Below are 21,112 nucleotides of genomic sequence, written 5' to 3' on the forward strand. Positions count from 1 at the left end.
TTCATTGCAGTTATTTATTTATTTTTATTTCTTCTTGTCCCAGTATACTTGCCTGAAGCTAGATTAGTGAGGATGGGGCATCAAGATACAGTGGCAAAACCTGTGGGTTAAGAGCCCAATATCCCAGTTTCACTTTCCCTGTTTTTGTAAAGGGAGTGCACTGAATTCCTTTCCAGTACTTGATTTTTAAAACTTAGTTTTCATAATTTCAGTCCCAGGATATTGCTGTCATTTTTTAAAATGTTTACTTGGCTGCATTGGGTCTTAGTGGCGGTTAGGCACACAGACTTAATTGCGGCGTGTCAAATCTTAGTTCCACGACCAGGGATCAAACCTGTGTCCCTTGCATTGCCAGGCAAATTCCTCACCACTGGATCACTAGAGAAGCCTCTGGTATTGTTGTCATTTTGTTGAGTATGTCAGAGGCAACAAGGGTCAATACCCAGAATCTAACCAGCACTGCAGTTTTACAGTCCACCTTAAATCCACTGAATCTGAGTAGCAAAGAGGATTAAGTGGAATTATGTTCCTTCCACCTCCAGATTTTCACAGGGTGAGAGAAGTTCTATTGAACTTTAATGAAGCAAGGTCTTACTTAAGGGTTTGTAGTAGTACAGTTCAGTTCAGTCACTCAGTCGTATCTGACTCTTTGCGACCCCATGGACTACAGCACGCCAGGCTTCCCTGTCAATCACCAACTCCCGGAGCTTACTCAAACTCATGTCCATCTTATCCTCTGTCGTCCCCTTCTACCTTCAATCTTTCCCAGCATCAGGGTCTTTTCCAATGAGTCAGTTCTTTACATCAGGTATTAGAGTTTCAGCATCAGTCCTTCCAATGAATATTTAGGCCTGACTTCCTTTAGGATTGACTGGTTTGATCTCCTTGCAGTCCAAGGGACTCTCAAGAGTCTTCTCCAGCACCACAGTTCAAAAGCATCAGTTCCTCACTCCTCAGCTTTCTAAATGGTCCAATTTTCATATCCATACATGACTATTGGAAAAACCATAGCTTTGACTAGACGGACCTTTGTTGGCAAAGTAATGTGTCTGCTTTTTTGTATACTGTCAAGGTTGTTCATAGCTTTTCTTCCAAGGATCAGCTGTCTTAATTTTCATGACTGCAGTCGCCATCTGCAATAATTTTAGAGTTTAAGAGAATAAAAGTCTAACACTGCGAAGCCTTTGTAGGAAAAATATACTTGGGACAACTTCAGAATATTCTCAGATCTAGTCTTTCACAGTTTCGCAAAGTGTGTTTTATGTATTTTCAGTCCTAAAAGATGTACTATGAAGTAGGTTTGACGTTCAGATTGGGGGAATACTACATACTACATCTCCCAAGTATGTCCTGTGTAACCCTTTTCTCACATCTAATAATACCCTTTGAAACACTGAAAGGAATTACGGGGAAATGGTGACTCAGATTTATAGAGTTGAATATTGCTGATGGGGTATACTCAGGACATGTGTTGGGTTCTAAGTTTGCAGAAGTGTTAGAAATGTTTTTTTGACTTTAGAGTCAGTCAGTGTGTGAAGGCAGTTTTTGATGATAAAGGAATGAGACACAGGAGATGTGAATGCCTTCGATACACTATCCAAAAAGTCGAGTATTTGCTGAACTTAAAGTCAGCATATTGGTATCTTAGTCTTGTCTCTTTGTGACCCCATGGACTGTAGCCCACCGGGCTTTGCTGTCCATGGAATTCTCCAGGCGAGAATACTGCAGTGGGTAGCTAGCTGTTCTTCCAGGGGATCTTCCTGACCCAGGGATCAAACTCAGGTCTCCCACATTGCAGGCGTCTGAGCCAACCAGGGAAGCCCTGATTGATTATAGGTAGGTAGGTTTATTTTGGGGCTCTGTATTCTGTTCCGTTGCGGTATCAGTTGTTACTTCTTTTTCATTTCTTCCTTTGGTTTTATTATTTTTGACTTTGGTTACGCTGGATCTTTGTTGCTGGGCACTGGCTTTGTCTAGTTGCAGGAGAGCAAGGGCTACTCTAGTTGCGGTCTGTGGCCTCACTGCGGCGACTTCTGTTGGGGAGCACAGGCTTCAGCAGTGTGGCACACAGGTATAGTTGCTCTGGCTTGTGCTGTCTGCCCTGTCCAAGGATCCAACTCATCCCCTGCATTGACAGGTGGATTCTTACCCACTGTACCAGCAGGGAAGGCCTCTTCCTCTTGTTGGGTTTTCTCTTTTTTTTGGTGAGCATGACTAGAGATTTGTCCATGTTTACCCTTCCAAGGGCTTCCCAGGTGGCGCAGCGGTGAAGAAGCTGCCTGCAGTGTGAGAGACCTGGGTTCAATCCCTGGGTTGGGAGGATCTGCTGGAGGAGTGAATGGCAAACCACTCCAGTACTCTTGCCTGGGAAGTCCCATGGACAGGGGAGACTGGCAGGCTGTAGTCCATGGGCCCACAGAGTTGGGTGCGACTGAGCACCCTTTCAATAAACCAGCTCTTGGCTTTATTGATTTTTTTCAATTTTTAAAAAATCTTTTTGTCTCCTCTCTGATCTTCATTATTTTTTTCCTTCTGCTGTCTTTAGATTTTGTTCTTTTTCAGATTCTTTTAGGTGATAGGTAAGATTGAGATTTTTCTCATTTTTTTGAGGAAGGCCTGTATCACTGTGTACTTCCCTCTAACAACTGCCTTTGCTGTATTCCATAAATTTTGTATGGGTGTGTTTTCATTGTCATTTGTCTCAAGGTATTTTTTAGTTTCTTCTTTGATTTCATCTTTGACTCATTGGTTTTGTGATAGCATGTTGTTTTAGTCTCCATGTAACCATTTTTTTTCCTCATTTCTTTTTCTGCAGTTGATTTCTAGTTTCATGTCATTGTGGTCAGAAAAAATACTTGAAGGACTCTCTGCTTCCTGTACCTGGATATCTGTTTCTTTCCTTAGGTTTGAGAGGTTTTTGGCCATAATTTCTTAGAATACATTTTTTTTTAAACCTCCTTTTCGCTTTCTTTTCCTTCTGGAATTCCTATGTATATGTAGATTATTATCCTACCGGTCTCATTGGTAGGACTGATGTTGAAGCTGAAACTCCAATACTTTGACCACATGATGCGAAGAGTTGGCTCATTTAAAAAGACCCTGATGCTGGGAAAGATTGAGGGCAGGAGGAGAAGGGGACAACAGAGGATGAGATGGTTGGATGGCATCACTGACTCAATGGACATGGGTTTGAGTGAACTCCCGGAGTTGGTGATGAACAGGGAGGCCTGACGTGCTGCAGTTCATGGTCTCGCAAAGAGTCAGACCCAACTGAGTGACTGAACTGAACTGAACCAGTCTCATAATGCTTTCATTTTTTTTTTTTTTTCCTCCAATCTGGCTTTTTGTCTGCTGTTCTGATTGGGTGATTTCTATGCTATCTACCAGGTCACTTATTTGTTCTGCAGTATTCAATCTGCTCTTCATTGCCTTTTAGTTTAGCTTTCATCTTGGCAAATGAGTTTTCTGATTTTTCTTGGCTCTTTGTAGTTTTTTTTTTTTTAAAGTAATCTGCATTTCTATTCATAGACTTTCCTAATTCCTTCAGTATTTTCATTATTTCCTTTTTGAACTTGGTGTCTGTCAGACTGAAGAGATATGTTTCATTGTTCTTTCAGGGGAGTACTCTTGATTTTTTAACTGCGAGTAGTCCTGGTTCATTTTACTTGTATTTCTCTTACTCTGAGTTTAGGAGAAAGTTATTTACTGTGATCTTGGAGGGAATGTGTGGGACTGTTCCTGTGTAGTCTGCATGGATTTAGTATTTTTGATGTGAGGCCTGTGTTTAGTATGAATGCCTGCTGCCTCTCCTCAGTGTGTCTTGGCCTTAATATCCCGTTGGTGAGGAGTCTGACTGATGTGATGACCAGTCTGTAGTGGATGTCAAGTGGGGCCTCCTCTTTGCTCTCTGGTTGCCACAGCCCTGTTGGGGACAGAGTCTGTTCCCTGGTTATTGAAGTAGAGGCCCCCAGATCCATTTCTAAGTCACCTGTCCGAGCTGTGGTGTGAGGTAGGCAGAATTGGAGCGCTTCCACCAGGAGAAGAGCCACTGAGTAGTCCTCTACCACAGCTGTCCGCTGGGAGAGTGCTCTGCACTGTCACCAGTGTGCGGGCTCACGAGGCCACCCACACCGATCCACTCTAGTCAGGGTCCAGGAGCGCGGAGTCATGCACCTGGACCGTCGGGGAGTGATGGAGGCAGCCCAGACCTTGTCCCAGCCTAGCCCCCCAGGGGCGCACTCAGGAAGCCCACAGCTGCCAAGAGTAGCTCCATCTCAGCCACGGAAGCACCTGTTTTCCACGTGGATATCGCGCAGCGCTGAGTTTACAAAGCAGGCAGTATAGGTGTAGAGTCAGACACAACAGGGTGACTGAACTGCATCCTGCAGCTTAGTTTACAAGGCTGGCAGTGCGGGTGTCCGTCTGCGTCTGGCACAGCCACAGGGAGAGACCTGAGCTCTGCTTCCTACGTTGGGCAACCCTCTGGCACCTGACCCCGGAGCCTGCCGGGACGGCGGCTGGTGCAGGGAGGAAAGAGGCTGCTCCAGCGGGCCCTCACCCCCCACCTAACAATGGCACTTGGCCTCTCGGGCTGTCTCCGAGCCGCTAAGCCCCAGCCCTCTCACCAGCTCTGTGCTCTAAACCCAGGTTTCAGCACCCGGCCCCAGCTGGGCCCGCAGATGTGCGTCTCGGGCTGTGAAGCGCAGGCAGGTGCACAGACTGCAGCTCTGTCTCTCTCTGTCACACACCGGTTGTGACACTCGCCTCAGAAGCTCCTTTCTGTCCTGGTGACTCTTACAGCTCCCTCCGAGGGGCGCAGGTTCCCTCCTGCCTTTTCTTTCTCTTTCGTCCCACCCAGGGTTGTGTGGAGGTCTTTTCCTTTCAGGGGTCTGAGGTCTGCTAGTGTTCAGTAGGTCTGTGAGAACTGTTGCGTATGTCAGTGTGTTTTTGATGCATTTGTGGGAAGAGATGATTGCCACATCCTTCTACTCCACCGTCTTGATTAGTGCCCTGAGTTACTACTATTAGATGAGGGATGGTCACACAAATAGTGCAAGTGCAAAGCAAAACCTTTGTACCTGAGACATACAGAGAGCAACGAGAAATGGAGAACTTTTTTTTCTCTTTGGTCGCAGTAGGTTTTCATTGCTGTGCGCGGGCTTTCTCCAGTTGCAGTGAATGTTGGCTAGTCGTCTTGCTGCATTGCGGTGGCTTCTCCCGGGGAACACAGGCTCTAGCTCACGGCCTTCACTTGCTCCATGGCATGTGGAATCTTCCCGGTCCAGGGATCGAACCGGTGTCCCGTGCACTGCCAGGCAGATTCTTACCCACTGTACCACCAGGGAAGTCCGGAACTATTTTAAATTTTAGACAATTATCAAGTTAAATATCTTGGGTTACTATGTGAATTTGACGGGTTAGTTGGAGGTTTTGTCTTCCAGGAAGGCACCTTCCTTCCCAAGTTGGAGAAAGTTGAAAACGGTACAGTGAAATGTGCTAAACAGTTAAAGCGTACTTTGGGGTGGGCAGGGGCAGCGGGCGGGTGTGTTGGTGTGCACGCCGTCTAGAGCCACTAGGGGGAGCCAGGACTCAACGCGAAGCAGATGAGACAACTGGAAGCAAGGGCTAAACTAGGATTACATCTTGAAAGGCAGCGCCAACCCAAATCCACACTTTGGGTGAAAACCCGTTTTCAGGATCACATGGAGGACTAAAATATAAACTGAAGGTTTAATACTTCGGATCACAACTTTTTACTTGGAAAGAATTAGATGGTTTCCAGATAAAATTGAGGCCTAGGAGATGGGCTTCCTACTCTGCTACACCGCCCTTTGGGAGGATTTTTTTTTTAAATTTATTCATTATTATGGTGGTTTTTTGGCTGCGCTGGGTCTTCGGTGCTGGGGATGGGCTTTCTGTAATCGCAGTGCTCGGGCTTCTCTGCAGCGGAGCACGGGCTCTCGGCGCTTGGGGTTCAGCAGTTGCTGCATGTGGGCCCCGTTGTTGGAGCTCTGTGGGTCTAGAGCACAGGAAAGCCAGTAGCTCTGGCACGTGGGCTTAGTTTTTCTGAGACGTGGGATCTTCCCGGACCAGGGGTTGAACCCATGTTCCCTGCATTGGCAGGCAGATTCTTCACCACTGGACCACCAGGAAAGTCCTCCCATTGGCTTTTAAAATTTATCTTTGTTTTCAAGTTTTACCATGTACATGTAGATTGAGTACATTCTTTTAAACGTCACATAGTATTTCTGAGTTATGGACTGTACCACAATTTATCTGTTCCCCCTCTGGTGATGATTAGGTTATTTGTAATTTGTTACTTTTTACAAACTCTACATTCTCATACAGGCCTCCTTGTCTATGTTTGTGTTAAAATCATCTAGTTAGATACCTGTAAGTGCGGTTGCGAGAGTACAGGGTGGGGCTGCATTTTTAGTTTTACTAGGTAGGGACGGATTATTCCTCAGAGACTGCCCATTTGTGTTCTCACTAGCAGTGTGTGGGAGCCCCATGTTTCCTCAGCCTTACCAACACTGTCGTCAAGGCACAGTAACTTTTTCCAAGTTGATTGCTTTGACCTGCATTTTCCTGATTATCAGTGAGCTTCATTGTTTTTTTTCGTACGTATCATAGCCATTTCTCATGTATACATATCTTGCATTTAAGATTAAGAATTTTACACAGAATACTGTTCTCTGAAGTGAATTTTAATATTGTATAAAAAATCCAACTTCTTATACAAGTACATATGTCCTATGATTTTATGCATACATCCATATACATATATCAAGGTAAAGTCTGATTAAAAAAATAGCTTTCCCATGGCCAGTGTTCTACGGAAGTTAAGTCTGTAAAACTGTGCAGATTTTATTTTGTTGTCAAATGATACTGTAACACTAAGGCAGAACAAGACCAGAGCAAATGGTGTCCACAGTATGTTACAGAGTATCTTGCATAGCTTATTTGTTCTCACTTGATAAAACTCATTTTAGGATTCTGACAGGTGTTTTTTTTCCTCAATGAATTCATACAAATTAGTGTGTACTTTTTGCCTTTGTTCTATAGCAAACCAGCTTTCTCAACTCTTGTTATGTTTTACTTTACAACCTTACAGAATCAATGATAGCCTGAGCTTTGAGGGCTCTGAACTGTTTTCACTGTAATCCTTGATACAATGACGTACAAATACATAGAGCATTTTGAATCTTCATCTGTATCGCAGGCGATTTTCCAGGGCTTCCATTCTCTGTGTCATTTCTTCTAGTAAATCTCAAATTAAGGAAGAGGAATCTGAATGGCCTATTTACATTCAAATACAACTTGATTTATCTACAAAAGAATTTGTGTCCTGCAAAATATAGGGCTTTTGTTTTTTTCCATTTCTGTAATTCTGACATAAGTTTATAGTAACCCATTAGTACATACTATTAAGACTATAAATCTGTGTTGGGTTAAATACTTTTTTTTAACATTAAATCCAGATAGTTCAGTTCACATTTTTCTTTTTAAAAATTTCAATTCTACTCACTCCCCTGTTGCTTATAAATTAATTTACCATAGCACACCTCTGGGAGCTGAACTGATAATGCTGGGAATGAGGAGAGGAGGAAAAAGAAAAGGATTAGGTCTTGGAAAGTAAGATACAACATAAGAAGAGAAGAAAGTGGGGAGTTTTCACCCATGAGGCCGGATGAGACCATAGGGTAGCAGCCTTGAGGACGTCTGACACATACAACTTCCTTAGTACCTTGTGAAGTAAACCCTCAGAGGCGGGCCGGGAGAAGGCAGAGCAGAGGCGCATTAGGGCATCCTGGAGCGGTAAAGAATCCAGCTGCCCATGCAGGAGACAGGAGTTCGATCCCTGAGTCGGGAAGATGCCCTGGAGAAGGAAATGGCAAGCCACTCCAGTATTCTTTCTTGCCTGGGAAATCCCATGGACGGAGGAGCCTAGCAGGCTACAGTCCATGGGGTTGCAAGGAGTTGGACACAACTGAGCAACTAAACAATAAGAGCAGCATTAGAATAAACATTTGTCTTCCTTCTTGAAGCTGCTTAGTACCCTCCACCTGCCCCCTGCATGGCAGAATGAGAGCCTGGATTCATCGTCTAGATTAACCACGGGCAGATTATTTTGCTTTCCTTTAGGAAGCATATTTCCAGTTTTCAGGAAGAAAATGGCTATAAGCTGATTTTTATAAACCCACTGGCACAGAAATAGTGCAGAATTAAACCATTTCCCTTTAGTTAATATGTGTTGAGCTAGATATTGGGCAGTTTTAGTAAGCTTACTACAGTTTTAAGTTCAGAACAGTTGGCAGAGTGTTCAGTGCATAAAAGCACTGAAACTCATTTCTCCACCATCCCAAAGCATTCCTTTTATTTGTAATACTATTTTAATGAATCCTGCTGTTCCCTCGGTAGAATGTTTCATCTTTGAGTGCTGATATAAAATCTCTCTGCTGCCAATGGAAAAATCCCAACCCCAGTCCTCTAGAAACTACACACTGACCAAATGTGGCTGCAGGGTGGCTTGGGGCGAAAGGAGAGGTTTGGAGTTTAGGTAGAATTTGAAACCTCTTCATTCTACAGCATTCTTTGCCTACCCGTACTGTATCTCTGATGCACTTCAGATCTGTATCTGTATCTTTGGCTACATGTACTGTAGCTTTGATGCACTTCAGTTTTATCTTTCATTTCCTCCCAGCAAAGAGGGAATTAAGTAAACATGTTTTTTCTTTACTTTGCATACTGACTGGCTAACTGGCCTTACTGCTCAACCTCCTAGAACCAACCACAGATAGCTTGACCTGTGTCAGCAGTTTGGCTTGCCCTCTATTCTCAAGCACCTGTCAGACTGCTTAAGAAATAGCTTTTCCTGGAGTTCACTATTCTTGACTTTATAGAAGTGACTTCATTTGAGATATACTGATATATAGAAGTGTTTGAGGCTGTGATAGTATTCTTTGCATTCCATACAGAGGCATAACATTAGAAAAGGATATAGCGCTGCGTCAATTTTCTTACTTCTTCATTTGCAAGGTTCTGGAACATTATAAGGTTTTCACATTTGCATTGATCCTGTTTTTCTTCCAAAGGACTTCCTAAGAAAGCAGATGGAAAGTGTTCACCTCTATAACCCACCAGACCTCCCAGACACACTGTGATAGGACTGAATCAGCACATGGAGGAAACCATAATGAAAGCAATGTTCACCTTTTTCCATGTGGCAAGATCCAGTAGATACCAGAGCTGTATATGCGTCCACTGCTGAAGTGGCCTTTATTGTGGACTGCGGGAAGGCTGCTGCAGTTTCTTCTTGTTTATTTTTTTAGTTCTCCTTTTTCTTAAGTTCTTCTCTTCCCCACCCCACCTACCGCCTACTTGCTCCTTTCCTGTCCTCCCTTAAGCTGAGTTTGTTGGCAAGTTGATAGCAAGCTACCTTATAGTAATATTTTACTTGGAATTACCTGAGGATTTTGTTGAATGGAAAACTTTTTGTGTAGACCGTGCAAGATTGTCTTCTTCAAACAGATATCTGTGTTGCACTGCAAAATTAGAACAGGAAAGTAGGTCTCGGATATTTATGGTGACTGGCTCAGATTCTGTAAAGAGAAAGAAAACTGAAGTCAAACCTGTTTAACATGGTTGTGGTTATAAAACAGCCATCAGCTGTCAGAGTAGGGTACTTGTTATTCCTAGAATGAGGTACATAGCTTTACTTCAGGACATACTACGGCAGAAAGGCCATCAGCAGAGAGGCTTTTAGCAACTATGGCTAAAAAAGGGTAGAGTCAATGTTTCCTATGTGATGGAGGGGGAAAGCCATAGTTAATGTAATTCAAATCTTTCTTACTTACACTTCATTTGTCTGAGGGGAAACCATGGTGGAAGCAGCCACCGAAGATTCTAAAAATGCTCCTTTTAAAAAACATACCTGTTGGCTGGTGGACCCTCTTTGGCAGTTCCCCTGCTGGGGAGTCCTGTCTTCTATCAGAGTCTTCCAGAGCTGAGAGGTAAAAGACAACCAGAAGAGTGATAGTTGTCCACATGGGTGCATATGTTCTTAGGAAACTGGTCCCAGACCGACTGTTTACCTGCCTGCCCCTACCTAGGATGTTCTGGTCTGATTCGGTAACACCACCAATTCAGAAAAGCAGTCGGTTACCCCAATAACCCAAGACCTTGCAGAGGCATTCTCTCCTGTAAGAGAAGCCTGGACCCTTTAAATGCATCTTCTTACTTAAGAATGTCCCCCTAAATATTATGTCTAGAAAGTAGGGTGGGAAAAAAGTTTGTCCAGTTATTAAGTTGCATTGGCAGCAGCTCCACTTAAATAAAAGAGCTTAGAGGCTAAACATCAAGTTGCATTAGAAATCCGAGAGGCCTTCCCTTCCTGTTCCCCTTCATCCCAGTGCTCTTTGCTGGGGAGGAATAAGACATATCACTTTGACCAGGATTTTACTGGCCACTGAACCTGGGACAGGAATAAAAGAAAAAATGGGCAGAACTGCTTTTCTGGTCCCCCTGCATTATACATGGAGTCAGACAAACCTGGGAGAACTGCTCTGTATAAGCACACCGGCACCATAGTGAACCGGAGGAAAGCACAAGGGGCTCCTATACATAAGAACATCTTAAGTTCCAAAGGGCAGCCTAATGTTCTGTAAACTGAAGCAGTCCATGCAAGAGGCATGCTTTACATTTTTATCAGTGGGCTTGGAAGGACTACCATCCCTTCCACTCTAATTACAGGTGTATCCCGAAACTGCATCAGCTTTCCTGATTTACATAACTGTTGGTTGTAGTTACATGATCATCTCCATAGGGTTTTTTTGAAGATTAAGTATGCCATGTGTTAAAACACTGACTACACTGTTCAACACAGAGCAAATGCTCAAGCAATCTATTAGCATTATTATTAACTATTAATAATAGCTAATAAGTATAGTATCTTGAGAGTCCCTTGGACAGCAAGGAGATCAAACCAGTCAACCCTAAAGGAAATAATCCTGAATATTCATTGGAAGGACTGATGCTGAAGCTGAAGCTCCAATACTTTGGCCACCTGCTGCAAAGAGTCGACTCATTGGAAAAGACCCTAATGCTGGGAAAGATGAAGGCGGGAGGAGAAGGGGATGACAGAGCGTGAGATGGTTGGATGGCAGCACCAGCTCAATGGACATGAGTTTGAGCAAACTCCAGGAGATGGTGAAGGACAAGGAAGCCTGGCGTGCTGCCGTCCATGGGGCCGCAAAGAGTCGGACACGACTGAGTGATTAATACTTTCATTTTCAATGTGGGCTATTACTGTCTTCTCTCTCCCCTGTTCTCCGTTTTGTGCTTACTGTTTCCAGACAGCACTGGGCCCTGCCCACAAGGGAGGCACTTTTCTGAGCACTTTGAAGGAACGGATTGAGAATTTCTCATTCAAGGGTTCACGCTGCTGTTTGCTAAGGTCTCTCCTAGATGTAACCTGCAGTACCTTCACAGATGCCTTTCTGCAGTTTATCACTTATCTCTCCCATTGTACTGAAGTCTTCCGCATAGAAGAGATGCTTTTCTGTGGGCTCAGAGGCGATCTCTTGCAGCTCTTCCTCAATGGCTTTCCCTACTCCCACAGCATACATAGTTATACCTAAGGTACAAAGCAAATGAAGAACAGGGTAGTCACACAGACAGAAAACAAACGTGGGTTACCAAAGGGGAAGGGATAACCTAGGAGCTTGGGTATATAACAGATATACACTACTATACATCTTGTATGATGGGGAAGAATCTGAAGATACTGAACATAGTTCCTTGTGCTATACAGTAGGACCGTATTGTCTACTTTATATATATATATATAATATGTATGTATTATCTGAATCACTTTGCTGTACACCTGAAACTAATACATGTTGTAAGCCAACTTAAAAAAAAAACACAGTAGTGAGAGTTGTGTTCCCAGCATCTGGAAGTTGTATGTTCTGCACTCAGAGCCAGCTGGATATTAATAACTGGTGTGATGTGAGGCATCCATGTCAGCCTCCCTTGCTTTTTCCACCATTTTTATTTTGGCCTTGTGAGCAAAAGACGGTGATCCCAGAGAGGGAGAGGGGGCACTGAGGAGAGGTTAGGGAACCTGACCACTGACCTGCTCAGCTCCAGACAAGGTCATTCGCAAATCTTCAACTTTCCCCTGAATTAGTCTTGTGGATAAAGTCAAAAAGAACACTATCTCATGGCTTACTAAATAAGAATCTCTTCTGGGAGAATTCTTAAGAAACAGGTCAGTTTATGACCTTGTAACCTAGTTTCTACTTGTCAAAGGTACAGATAGTAACCTTAAGTGACCTGCAGCCAAATGAAACTATTCTGCCCACCCCTCTTGGGAGGATAAAGCCTTGTAAGAAGGTGCTAAGCTGAAAAGGAGAATCTGCAGACCACTGGAAATCTAAGTAAAAAAAAAAAAAAGTATCAAATTTAGATTTCAACAGGCATGTGAGATTGTTCCAAAAGTTTTTATAAACAAAATTAATCATTAGATTCCCTTCTCTGATATCCTCTTCATTTGAAAATTAAACATTAATAAGAACTTAAGTTCTGCTTGATTTTCAACATTTCTCAGCAGATATCGTACTCTGGCTGATTGATTAAACTAGATTTTTTTTAAAAAAATAGACAATAAAATGGCCCTTTAAGTTAAAGGGCAAGAATTGTGCCTCATTCTAAAGTCTATGTAAGGTCAACAGCCAAGCTCAGCATACTTGTTTGAGAGCCCAGTGACTTTACACACAGTCTCCTAAAAAGGATAACTACTATTTTAAGATTGTGTTCATTATACATAGGAGTAATTAAATTAATCAGAGGAAGTCACTTTAGATAAGTCTTGTTGATTCAAGAACCAAGCATATATCTGTTTCTCCCACCACCCGCCTTTGGAGGATTTGTGGAAATTTGAGTGGGGGAGAGAGTAAGGTAGAGAGTAAGGAGAGAGTAAGGCTTCTATAAGATAGATAAAAGGACTAACCACTGCCTTTGGAGACAAAGTGTTGCCCCAGTACATTCTAAGAATGCAGGCTAGAGGGGTTGGTGGGTTTGACATGAGCTCAGCTAAGCTAGTCCAGAAGCAGGGAAACCAGGTGTGAGCAGCCAGTTTTACAAGCTACCCAGCTGATTCAGGCAGGACACTTTTGGGGGCTCCTGTGCTTTGGGAGCTCAGAAAAAAAAAAAAGGTGAAATAAGCAATATCAGTAAAATGGCCCCCTTCACAAAGACGGTGACTGAAGGTTGATGTGAACCAGCCTTCCTGTGAGGAGGAACGGAGCTCACCAGTGGCACTTTAGCACTTTGATCCTTTGTTCCTTCACTCAGCAAGGGTTAATCACACAAGTATTATGTTCCAGGCCTGACCAAGGCACTGACTCCATAAAGTTGGTGCACACACTTTCCCCCTCATAGGAACTGCTGAAGCAATGTGCTCTCGACAAGTTCTTAAAGAAAGCAGTGTTCAAGCAAACTGCTTCACGACCCTCAGGTCTTCCCGTCTTCCCGTCTTCCCAAGGAATCCAGACACTTTCCCTCAGGCTGTCTACCCATCATCCTAGCTTCGGGGTTTTCTTTTGCCAACAGCCATATTCCTCTGCCACATTTGACATCTATAGTCAAACCTCAAAAGCAACATAGTCAAACATCTAAAGCAACATCAAGTCCCCCCTGCATTATACGTGGAGTCAGACAAACCTCAAAGAGGCTAAGCTTTACTGAGCAACAGTTTAAGAGTCATGATCTTGTCTGACGTTTTGACTTTCTCAAAAGCTCACTTTGCCTCCTGCAAACACAAGACTACTCAGTCTTAAGGCTACTGCACGCCCGCTATGTTCACTGGTAGCGTTGCTTAAAAAAAAGGTATATTACTCCAATAAAAATTTTAAAAATGAAAAAAATGTTGGTAAGAGCTCCTCCTACTAGGAATCTATTTTTATCCAGTTCTTCAGGTGATTCTAAAACAACCAGACCAGTGTCTGGGAAGCACTGTTTATTTTTATGGTTAAACAGCACATGTAGGGTTGATTCTCTGCTCTGGAGGTCACAGCCTGGCTGGTAAATCATCACAGGAGATGATTACTCAGGTGTGACCTGTGTGCAGACCCCCTTACAGTCCGCAAGACTTTGGCATCCCTGTGGGGTCCCTTTAAGGCCACTAGGTGGCAGTTTAGTAAAGGTGTGTAACCGCGGTGACAGGAAGCCATTCTGTCCCCTCAAGGAATCTCACTCCCATGCTCCCCCACCCCAATGTGACCACCAAGCGAGTTTAAGAAACCTGAACCCTGAGTGGGACAAAACACACCCCCATCCCAAATTACCACTGGCCTGGGCTTTACTGGCCCACTCGGAGACGTCGTCCTGAGCCCGTCCGTCCGTGAAGACGATGGCCACTCTGGGCACCCGTGCGGAGAGAGGCCGGGCCCCTTCCACTTGGGTAAAACTTCTCTCAAACATATGTTTCAGGGCCAGCCCGGTCATAGAGCCCTTGCCCATGTATTTCACGTGGGCCACGGCTTTTTTCATGTCTTTGGCCGAGCTGAAGTTTCTCAGGGTAAACTCTGTGCGGACCAGCGTGGAATACTGGAGCAGCCCTACTCGAGCAGCTTTGGGAGAAATCGCCAAGGAATCTATAATTCCAGTGACAAACTGCTTCACAATCTCAAAATTATCTTCTCCAAGGCTCTTGGACCCATCGATCACAAAAACCAAGTCAACTGGGCCTTCAGTGCATCCTACGGGAATAAAAGGAAAGTTGTAATGGTTAAATGATTTTTTAAAAAATTATGCATAAGAAGAGAAGAAAATTACACTTCCACTGGAGGCATAACTATTTTGGAGAGCTACCTTTATTCTTTAGATAGTAACACAAGATAGACACAAAGTGTCGGGAGAGTCACAACAACCATAATGTTCACAACTGCCTTTACGTGTGGCAATTTTAACAATTGTCAAGCATTTTCCACAAGCAAAAACACATGGCAGATACACAAATTGGAAACCAGACCCACACTGTACCCCGGATCACCAGTAGTCAGGACTGTGTGTAGAGTACCTTCAGGGCCTGATAGCACCCCCAAAAGATTCCAAAAACTTTACTCCAGGAGAGTGACATCACCCCAGTGCTGGCATCTGACACACAACAGACTGGGAGATTGTTCCAGTTCAGCTCAGTCATCTTGATCTTCTAGGGAGATTTCCTCATAGCCCAGCTTGTGTTCGTTACTCTCTGTAGCCCTCACACTACTAATCTGGTCAACAAAAATTGTTTATTGAGCTCCTGCTTTGTGTAAGGCAGTCAGTGCGTCAGGACCGCAAGCGACCAAGGCACAGACCCACACCGTGGTGTTCATAGTCCAGTGTGCGGCATGCCACACTGCAACAGCCGGCTAGCTGAGTGTCAGCTTCCTCCTCTAGTGCACCAGTTCCTGCTCAGCAGGGGCCATTTCTCATCAATTTCTGTACTTCCAGTACCTGGCACACAATAGTTGTTCAAAAAATGCTTGTTGACAAAATACATGTAGGAGGTGGTATCCATTCAGCAGTACAACCACTAAGTACTCTCTTCACCATTTTTTTTTTTTTTTTTGGCCCCGTTGCACAGCCTGTAGGATCCTACCTACCCGACCAGTGACCGAACCCAGGCCCTTGGCAGTGACAGCTAGAATCCCAACCCCCAGACGGCCAGGGCCCCATCATTGACCTTTTGAAGTTTTAAAATGAATTATCACTGTGAATTATTTACCTACATGGACGTTTTCCAGGCACTTCAGATGGCTGACAGTAAAAGCTTTATGCAAATATGTTAGCAAGCTGGGTATAGAGAGATTTTTTTGCTATTTAGGGCTGTGTAAGAAAAATTTACAGATCCCAAATGGATGATCTCATATCAAACAGTCCACAGTATGCAATATAACATTCTCTTTTACATATCAAGGCAGCTGTCTAATACTTGAAAGTGAAGCACAGCAATATTAGGAAGTAAAGACACACACATGCAAAAATATTTCTATTCTTGGCTCGACTAGCATGCTAAAATAATTGTGTATGTGTGTTGGAAGAGTTGGGTTCCCGTCTCTCCCCTTTTAAGCGCTTGTCCTCACTACTCAACCTATTGACCTCGTTAGTGAAAGAGGAAATGGCCAATTCAGAACTTCATTTACATTCATAGCCTGAATCTCAGGCAGCGTGCACCTGGCTCTCTAGCAGATTTCATAAATAGTGGAATAATTCTTCAGCAGCGAATCTATTTTCTCTTTTCCCTCATATATTATTTTCTTAGAGAATAAAACGAACACCTGCAGCCTCCCTGCAGGGAGCGGAGCAGACGACTTCAGCAGGAGACAAGAATCCTAGATGGAGCGGAACAGCACCAGGGCGGGAGGTGCCCTTTTCTCACTTTAATGACAGCCCGGCTTGCAGGCTACCTATCTGCAGGAAGGTCACTCAGCTTTCCTTGGATATTTTGTTTTGGTACTTGAGTCAGTGAGACTGGAGCAGAGCTTTGATTTGCCTTCTGAGCTTAATTTTCACAGAGCTTCAGTTCGGGTTTGGACAAGCCCTTTAAAGGTCACTGGTCCAGCCCTCTTTACAGGTCACTGGTCCAGCCCCGCTGTTGCTCATATCTTTACTGCAACTCTATAGCCATTCACTCAGCCTGGGCCTGAACAGCTCTTCTGATAAGGAACTCACTGCCTTAACCACGGAAGCCCCGTCTGCTCACAGCTCTGCAGTGAGGATGACAGTAGCTATCATTTCTCAGGCACCAAGATGGTGCCAGCCCTGGGCTAAACACCTGTAAACACACAATGTCATGTATTTCTCATGATGATTCTGTAAGGTGTTATCCTAACATCATAGGAAGAAACTGAGACTCAAGAGCACTTAAATAATTTCTCCAAGGTCACACAAATATAGGAATAGTGGGTTCAAATTCATGAAAATCTGTAAGATCAAAGCTCATGATCTTAACTAATTAATCACACAGTTTCTCTGAGACAAAGTGTCTTTGTCCCTCTACTGAGCTGTGGCTTTTCTCCAATGTCCTTTCTTTCCCCAGGGTTTGGGGGATGCCCTATAAATAATGGATAAGATGACTGTCACTTTGGTATTTGAAAGGTACCTCAAGTCTTTTTTTTTTTCTGCATAGATCCCCAGTTTCTTCCTTTATTTTTAACTTGACATCATACTGAACTTCCTCACCATGATGCTTTCTAGATTTTGTCTCTATCCTTTATCTTTCTTGTTTTTTTTTTCTAAAAAATATTACATGCACATGGAACAAAGTTCAAACACTACGAAGGTTATCTCTATCTAAATCTCTCTGTCTATGTCTACCTCTATAGCGATACCTATCCTGAGAGAGAGAGTATGTTAGAGGGAGCCTTTTGCAAAATACATCAATGGTAGCACTATAAAAACCACTCGATACCATGCTTTTTTCATTTAAAATATCTTGAGGATATATTTAGAGCTGCTTCATTCCCTTTTTTCATATTTATTTATTTATTCTTGGCTGTACCGGGTCTTTGTTGCGGCTAGTTGGAGCTATTCTTTGCTGCAGTGCTTCGGGCTTCTCGTTTCAGTGGCTTCTCTTATTGCTGAGCACAGGCTCTAGGTGCTTGGGCTTCAGTAGCCGCAGCAAGTGGGCTCAGCAGTTGCGATGCAGGGCTTGGTTGCCCTGCAGCATGTAGAATCCTACTGGACCGGGGATCTAACCCGTGAACCCTGCATTGGCAGGTGGATTCTTACCCATCGGACCACCAGGGAAGTTTTGCTTCATTCCTTTTACCAGCTGTACAGTATTCTAATGTATAGATGCACCATGATTTATTTAATCAACATCTTATGAATAGGCACTTATTTCCCATTTTTGCTCTACAAATAACACTGCACAAAATATTCCCTCATATGTGGACACATGTTCTTCTCTGCGGCATAAACTCCTAGAACTGTAACTGCCTTTATTTATTTTCTTGTGAGTTTGTTTTTATTTTTATTGGGCTCTAGGGGATGGTTGAGAAATAACTCTGCAAGTTATGCCTCACTAGGGAAATAACTCTGCAAGTTACACCCCACTAGGGAAATGTCCATTCTGTTTTTCCTGGGATAGTTTTCAGAGCGTTTTCTTTCTCTTGGAGCCACTGCTCTTGCTGGTAGCAGCGTCTTCAAGTCCACTGCAGAGTGGCTTTCCCTTGGAAAAGAAATTTTCCTCTTTTTTCTCGGGAACCCTCTTGTGTCCTGACTCTTTCGGGTCACTAACTGGTTCCTCTTTGGGGAAGGATTTCTTCCTCTTGGAAAGACTTCCACTGCTGGCTGTCTCTTCAAGATCACTACTAACCAGCTCCTTCTTGGAAAAAGGTTTCTTTTTCTTGGGTTTGCAGAAGGAGACAGACGGGTCTTCCATCCCATCCTCCCGAGGAGCCTTCTGGGGCTTTGGATTCTCTTTGGCTCTTTCACTTGTCTCCTCACACTCCTCACACTGCTTTTTTCTGGCGATGCCAGGGCAATGGCAGCCAGTCTTTTCCTTCTTCAAGCGTTTCTTCTCCTGTTTCTCCAGCTTTCTAGGAATCTCATCAGCTGCTTCCTCTGCCATGACATCCAGATTCTTTTGTGGAATCTCTCCCATCTCAGAGAAGGACAGCCACTCCCCAACTTGTTCTCAAAGCTCCTCCCCAGATACACTGGGGCCGGGGTTACCTCAGAGAAGCAACCAGTTCCTGAGGCAGTCCCGCATTTGTTTGTCAGGTATCAGGAGCTGCGGCCTTTGTTTTTTGGCAGCTGCTTGGCCAATGAAGCTAGAGTGAAAAATGAGGCCATACTTTGGGGTGTTACTCCCTGTTTTCAGAGCTCTGGAAATATGGTCCCTTTGCTGAGCCAGGGAATCACTCAGACACCAGGACTGGGCAGGAACTGCCTTTAAAATATTTGCCAAACTGCCCTCCTAAAAGTTGTACCAATTCAGACACCTAGTGATAAATTTACAATTGCCTATTACAACATACCTTTGCCAATGTAAGGAATCATCAAACTTACTGAACTCCGATAACTAAAAGGTAGAAAATGTATTGTAGCTTTAATCTCTCATTATACATTTTCCTTTTTCTTTTATGTCATGCTTAGAAAGTTCTCTACTCTGAGATTATAAAATAACTCTCTCAAGGCTTTTTCTGCTACTTTAGAGATATTATTTTTTAAGTTTAAAAGCACAAGTCTTACCTCCCTCATTCCTGATATTCTTATTCAGCTAGGATCACTCTAGCCTCTTAGCTGATAGTGAACTTCCTGTCAACTGAAACCAAAAGTGTTTTCACAGGTGCAGTTAAGCTCTCTTCCCATTCAGTATCTATGCATACACACTTATGTCTGTGGTAGAAGCAGAGGCGAGGGATTTACTTCCTGCACATACTCCAAAAAGCAATTGCTCTCAAACCAAATTAAAGCAAAAAAAAAAAAAACCCAGTTCAGATCACTTACTTTTGCACCGTCTTCCATCCTCAGCTAGAATAAATCCCTTTGAGCATTTGCAGATGTAGGAATTGCCACGGTTAACACAAATGTGTTCACAGCCATGGTGGGTCGATTTGCAAACATCCTTCCCTGAGGGTAACATAGGAAGTGAAGCAACCCCATCAGTGTAGAAATGAGCTGGATTGAACAGTCATGTCAGGACAGATCATGGAAATAAACCATTAAAACCTCCATTCAAACCTCCTCTATAACATCCCCCCTTTCAGTCTAATACTCAGGAGAGGGCATGGTAAAGGAAATCTCCTCTTAGAAAGCTCGAGTTTCCAGGAAACTGAATGGTAAGCTGGGTGATCAGGTGTCCTGGATTTAATAATTTTAAAAATTGTTCAGTATACTTTGAGGTTTGATTTTCCCACTCTACTGATTTTTCCCCATAGACATCCCAGTTTCAATCGTCTAATGTACAGTTCTCATGTGTGAGGCACTTCCGACTCTTCAAAGTAGTGACAGCTCTTTAATCCTCACAGCATCCTGTGGAGAGAGGAGGGCAGGGACAGTCACGCCCAGTGGATAGATGAAGAAACGAAGTTTGACAGTGCGGCCGAAGGTCACACAGCCACTCGGCGACACGTCTGAGTCAGGAAGCGTCCTGAGTGGTCCTCCTCCACAGTATGAAAGCCTTCTGTTCTCTGCTTCCTTCCTGTCATTAGCTCCCTGAAAGCTTCCTACAAAATTGCAATCAGTGACTACAGATCCCTCTGGAAGGATTTGATTTAGCAATCAAATTTCAGAGGAAGAAGTTGAGCCTTGGGTACAAGTTGTACAAGCTCAACCTATTGAGCAAAAAGCATGTTGAGTGTAGAAATGATGCACACGTGCGTTCCATGCTTACAAAAGCAGAAGCGTGAACGAACGGCTCAGGAAGACATAATGGGCAGAACTACAGCCATGGTCCCCGTAGGACACCGCCGCGTGAAGGCAAACACAGCCTTGCGTAGGGTGCCCTGCAGAGCCAGGCCCTGGACCCACGGGCATCCCAGGAATCGGTCTTGCAAACAGAACTTGCTGCTAAAGGCAGAAAAGCCCCTCCTCCTGGAGGAATAATGAGGAGTGAGTTCTCCTTTACCCCCGTGGAAGCCCCAAGTTATCTCAGCAATCTGTGATGTTCAGTTCAGTTCAGTTCAGTCGCTCAGTCGTGTCCGACTCTGCGACCCCATGAACCACAGCATGCCAGGCCTCCCTGTCCATCACCAACTCCCGGAGTCCACCCAAACCCATGTCCATCGAGTCGATGATGCCATCCAACCATCTCATCCTCTGTCGTCCCCTTCTCCTCCTGCCCTCAATCTTTCCTAGCATCAGGGTCTTTTCAAATGAGTCAGCTCTTTGCATCAGGTAGCCAAAATATTGGAGTTTCAGCTTCAACATCAGTCCTTCCTATGGACACCCAGGACTGATCTCCTTTAGGATGGACTGGTTGGATCTCCTTGCAGTCCAAGGGACTCTCAAGAGTCTTCTCCAACACCACAGTTCAAAAGCATCAATTCCCTCAAATCAACCTCTGCCGCAGATGAGTTTTTTTCCTTTTTTTAAACTAAAGAAGGGCCATCCTGCC

The 21,112-nt window shown here is 44.0% G+C and overlaps 1 protein-coding gene across 2 annotated transcripts in view; it reads right to left on the reverse strand.

Moving 5' to 3' along the window:
* Positions 1-6,686: 6,686 nt before the first annotated feature.
* MATN2 (matrilin 2) overlaps positions 6,687-21,112 on the reverse strand; it is a 147,214-nt gene continuing 132,788 nt past the window's right edge. The window contains exons 12-18 of one of the 2 annotated variants that reach the window (XM_040261013.1): positions 19,504-19,626; positions 14,349-14,762; positions 11,483-11,635; positions 9,935-10,006; positions 9,468-9,545; positions 9,003-9,101; positions 6,687-7,263 (exon numbers count right to left, since the gene is read on the reverse strand). In XM_040261013.1, coding sequence (XP_040116947.1) covers positions 7,208-7,263; positions 9,003-9,101; positions 9,468-9,545; positions 9,935-10,006; positions 11,483-11,635; positions 14,349-14,762; positions 19,504-19,626 — 995 coding nt within the window. In that variant the 3' untranslated portion in view covers positions 6,687-7,207. Of the gene's footprint in view, positions 7,264-9,002; positions 9,102-9,467; positions 9,603-9,934; positions 10,007-11,482; positions 11,636-14,348; positions 14,763-19,503; positions 19,627-21,112 lie in introns of both variants that reach the window. The other variant, XM_040261012.1, reaches the window with a different exon arrangement.

The sequence above is a fragment of the Oryx dammah genome, unplaced genomic scaffold (assembly GCF_014754425.2).
Source record: "Oryx dammah isolate SB20612 unplaced genomic scaffold, SCBI_Odam_1.1 HiC_scaffold_19, whole genome shotgun sequence".
Taxonomy (NCBI): domain Eukaryota; kingdom Metazoa; phylum Chordata; class Mammalia; order Artiodactyla; family Bovidae; genus Oryx; species Oryx dammah.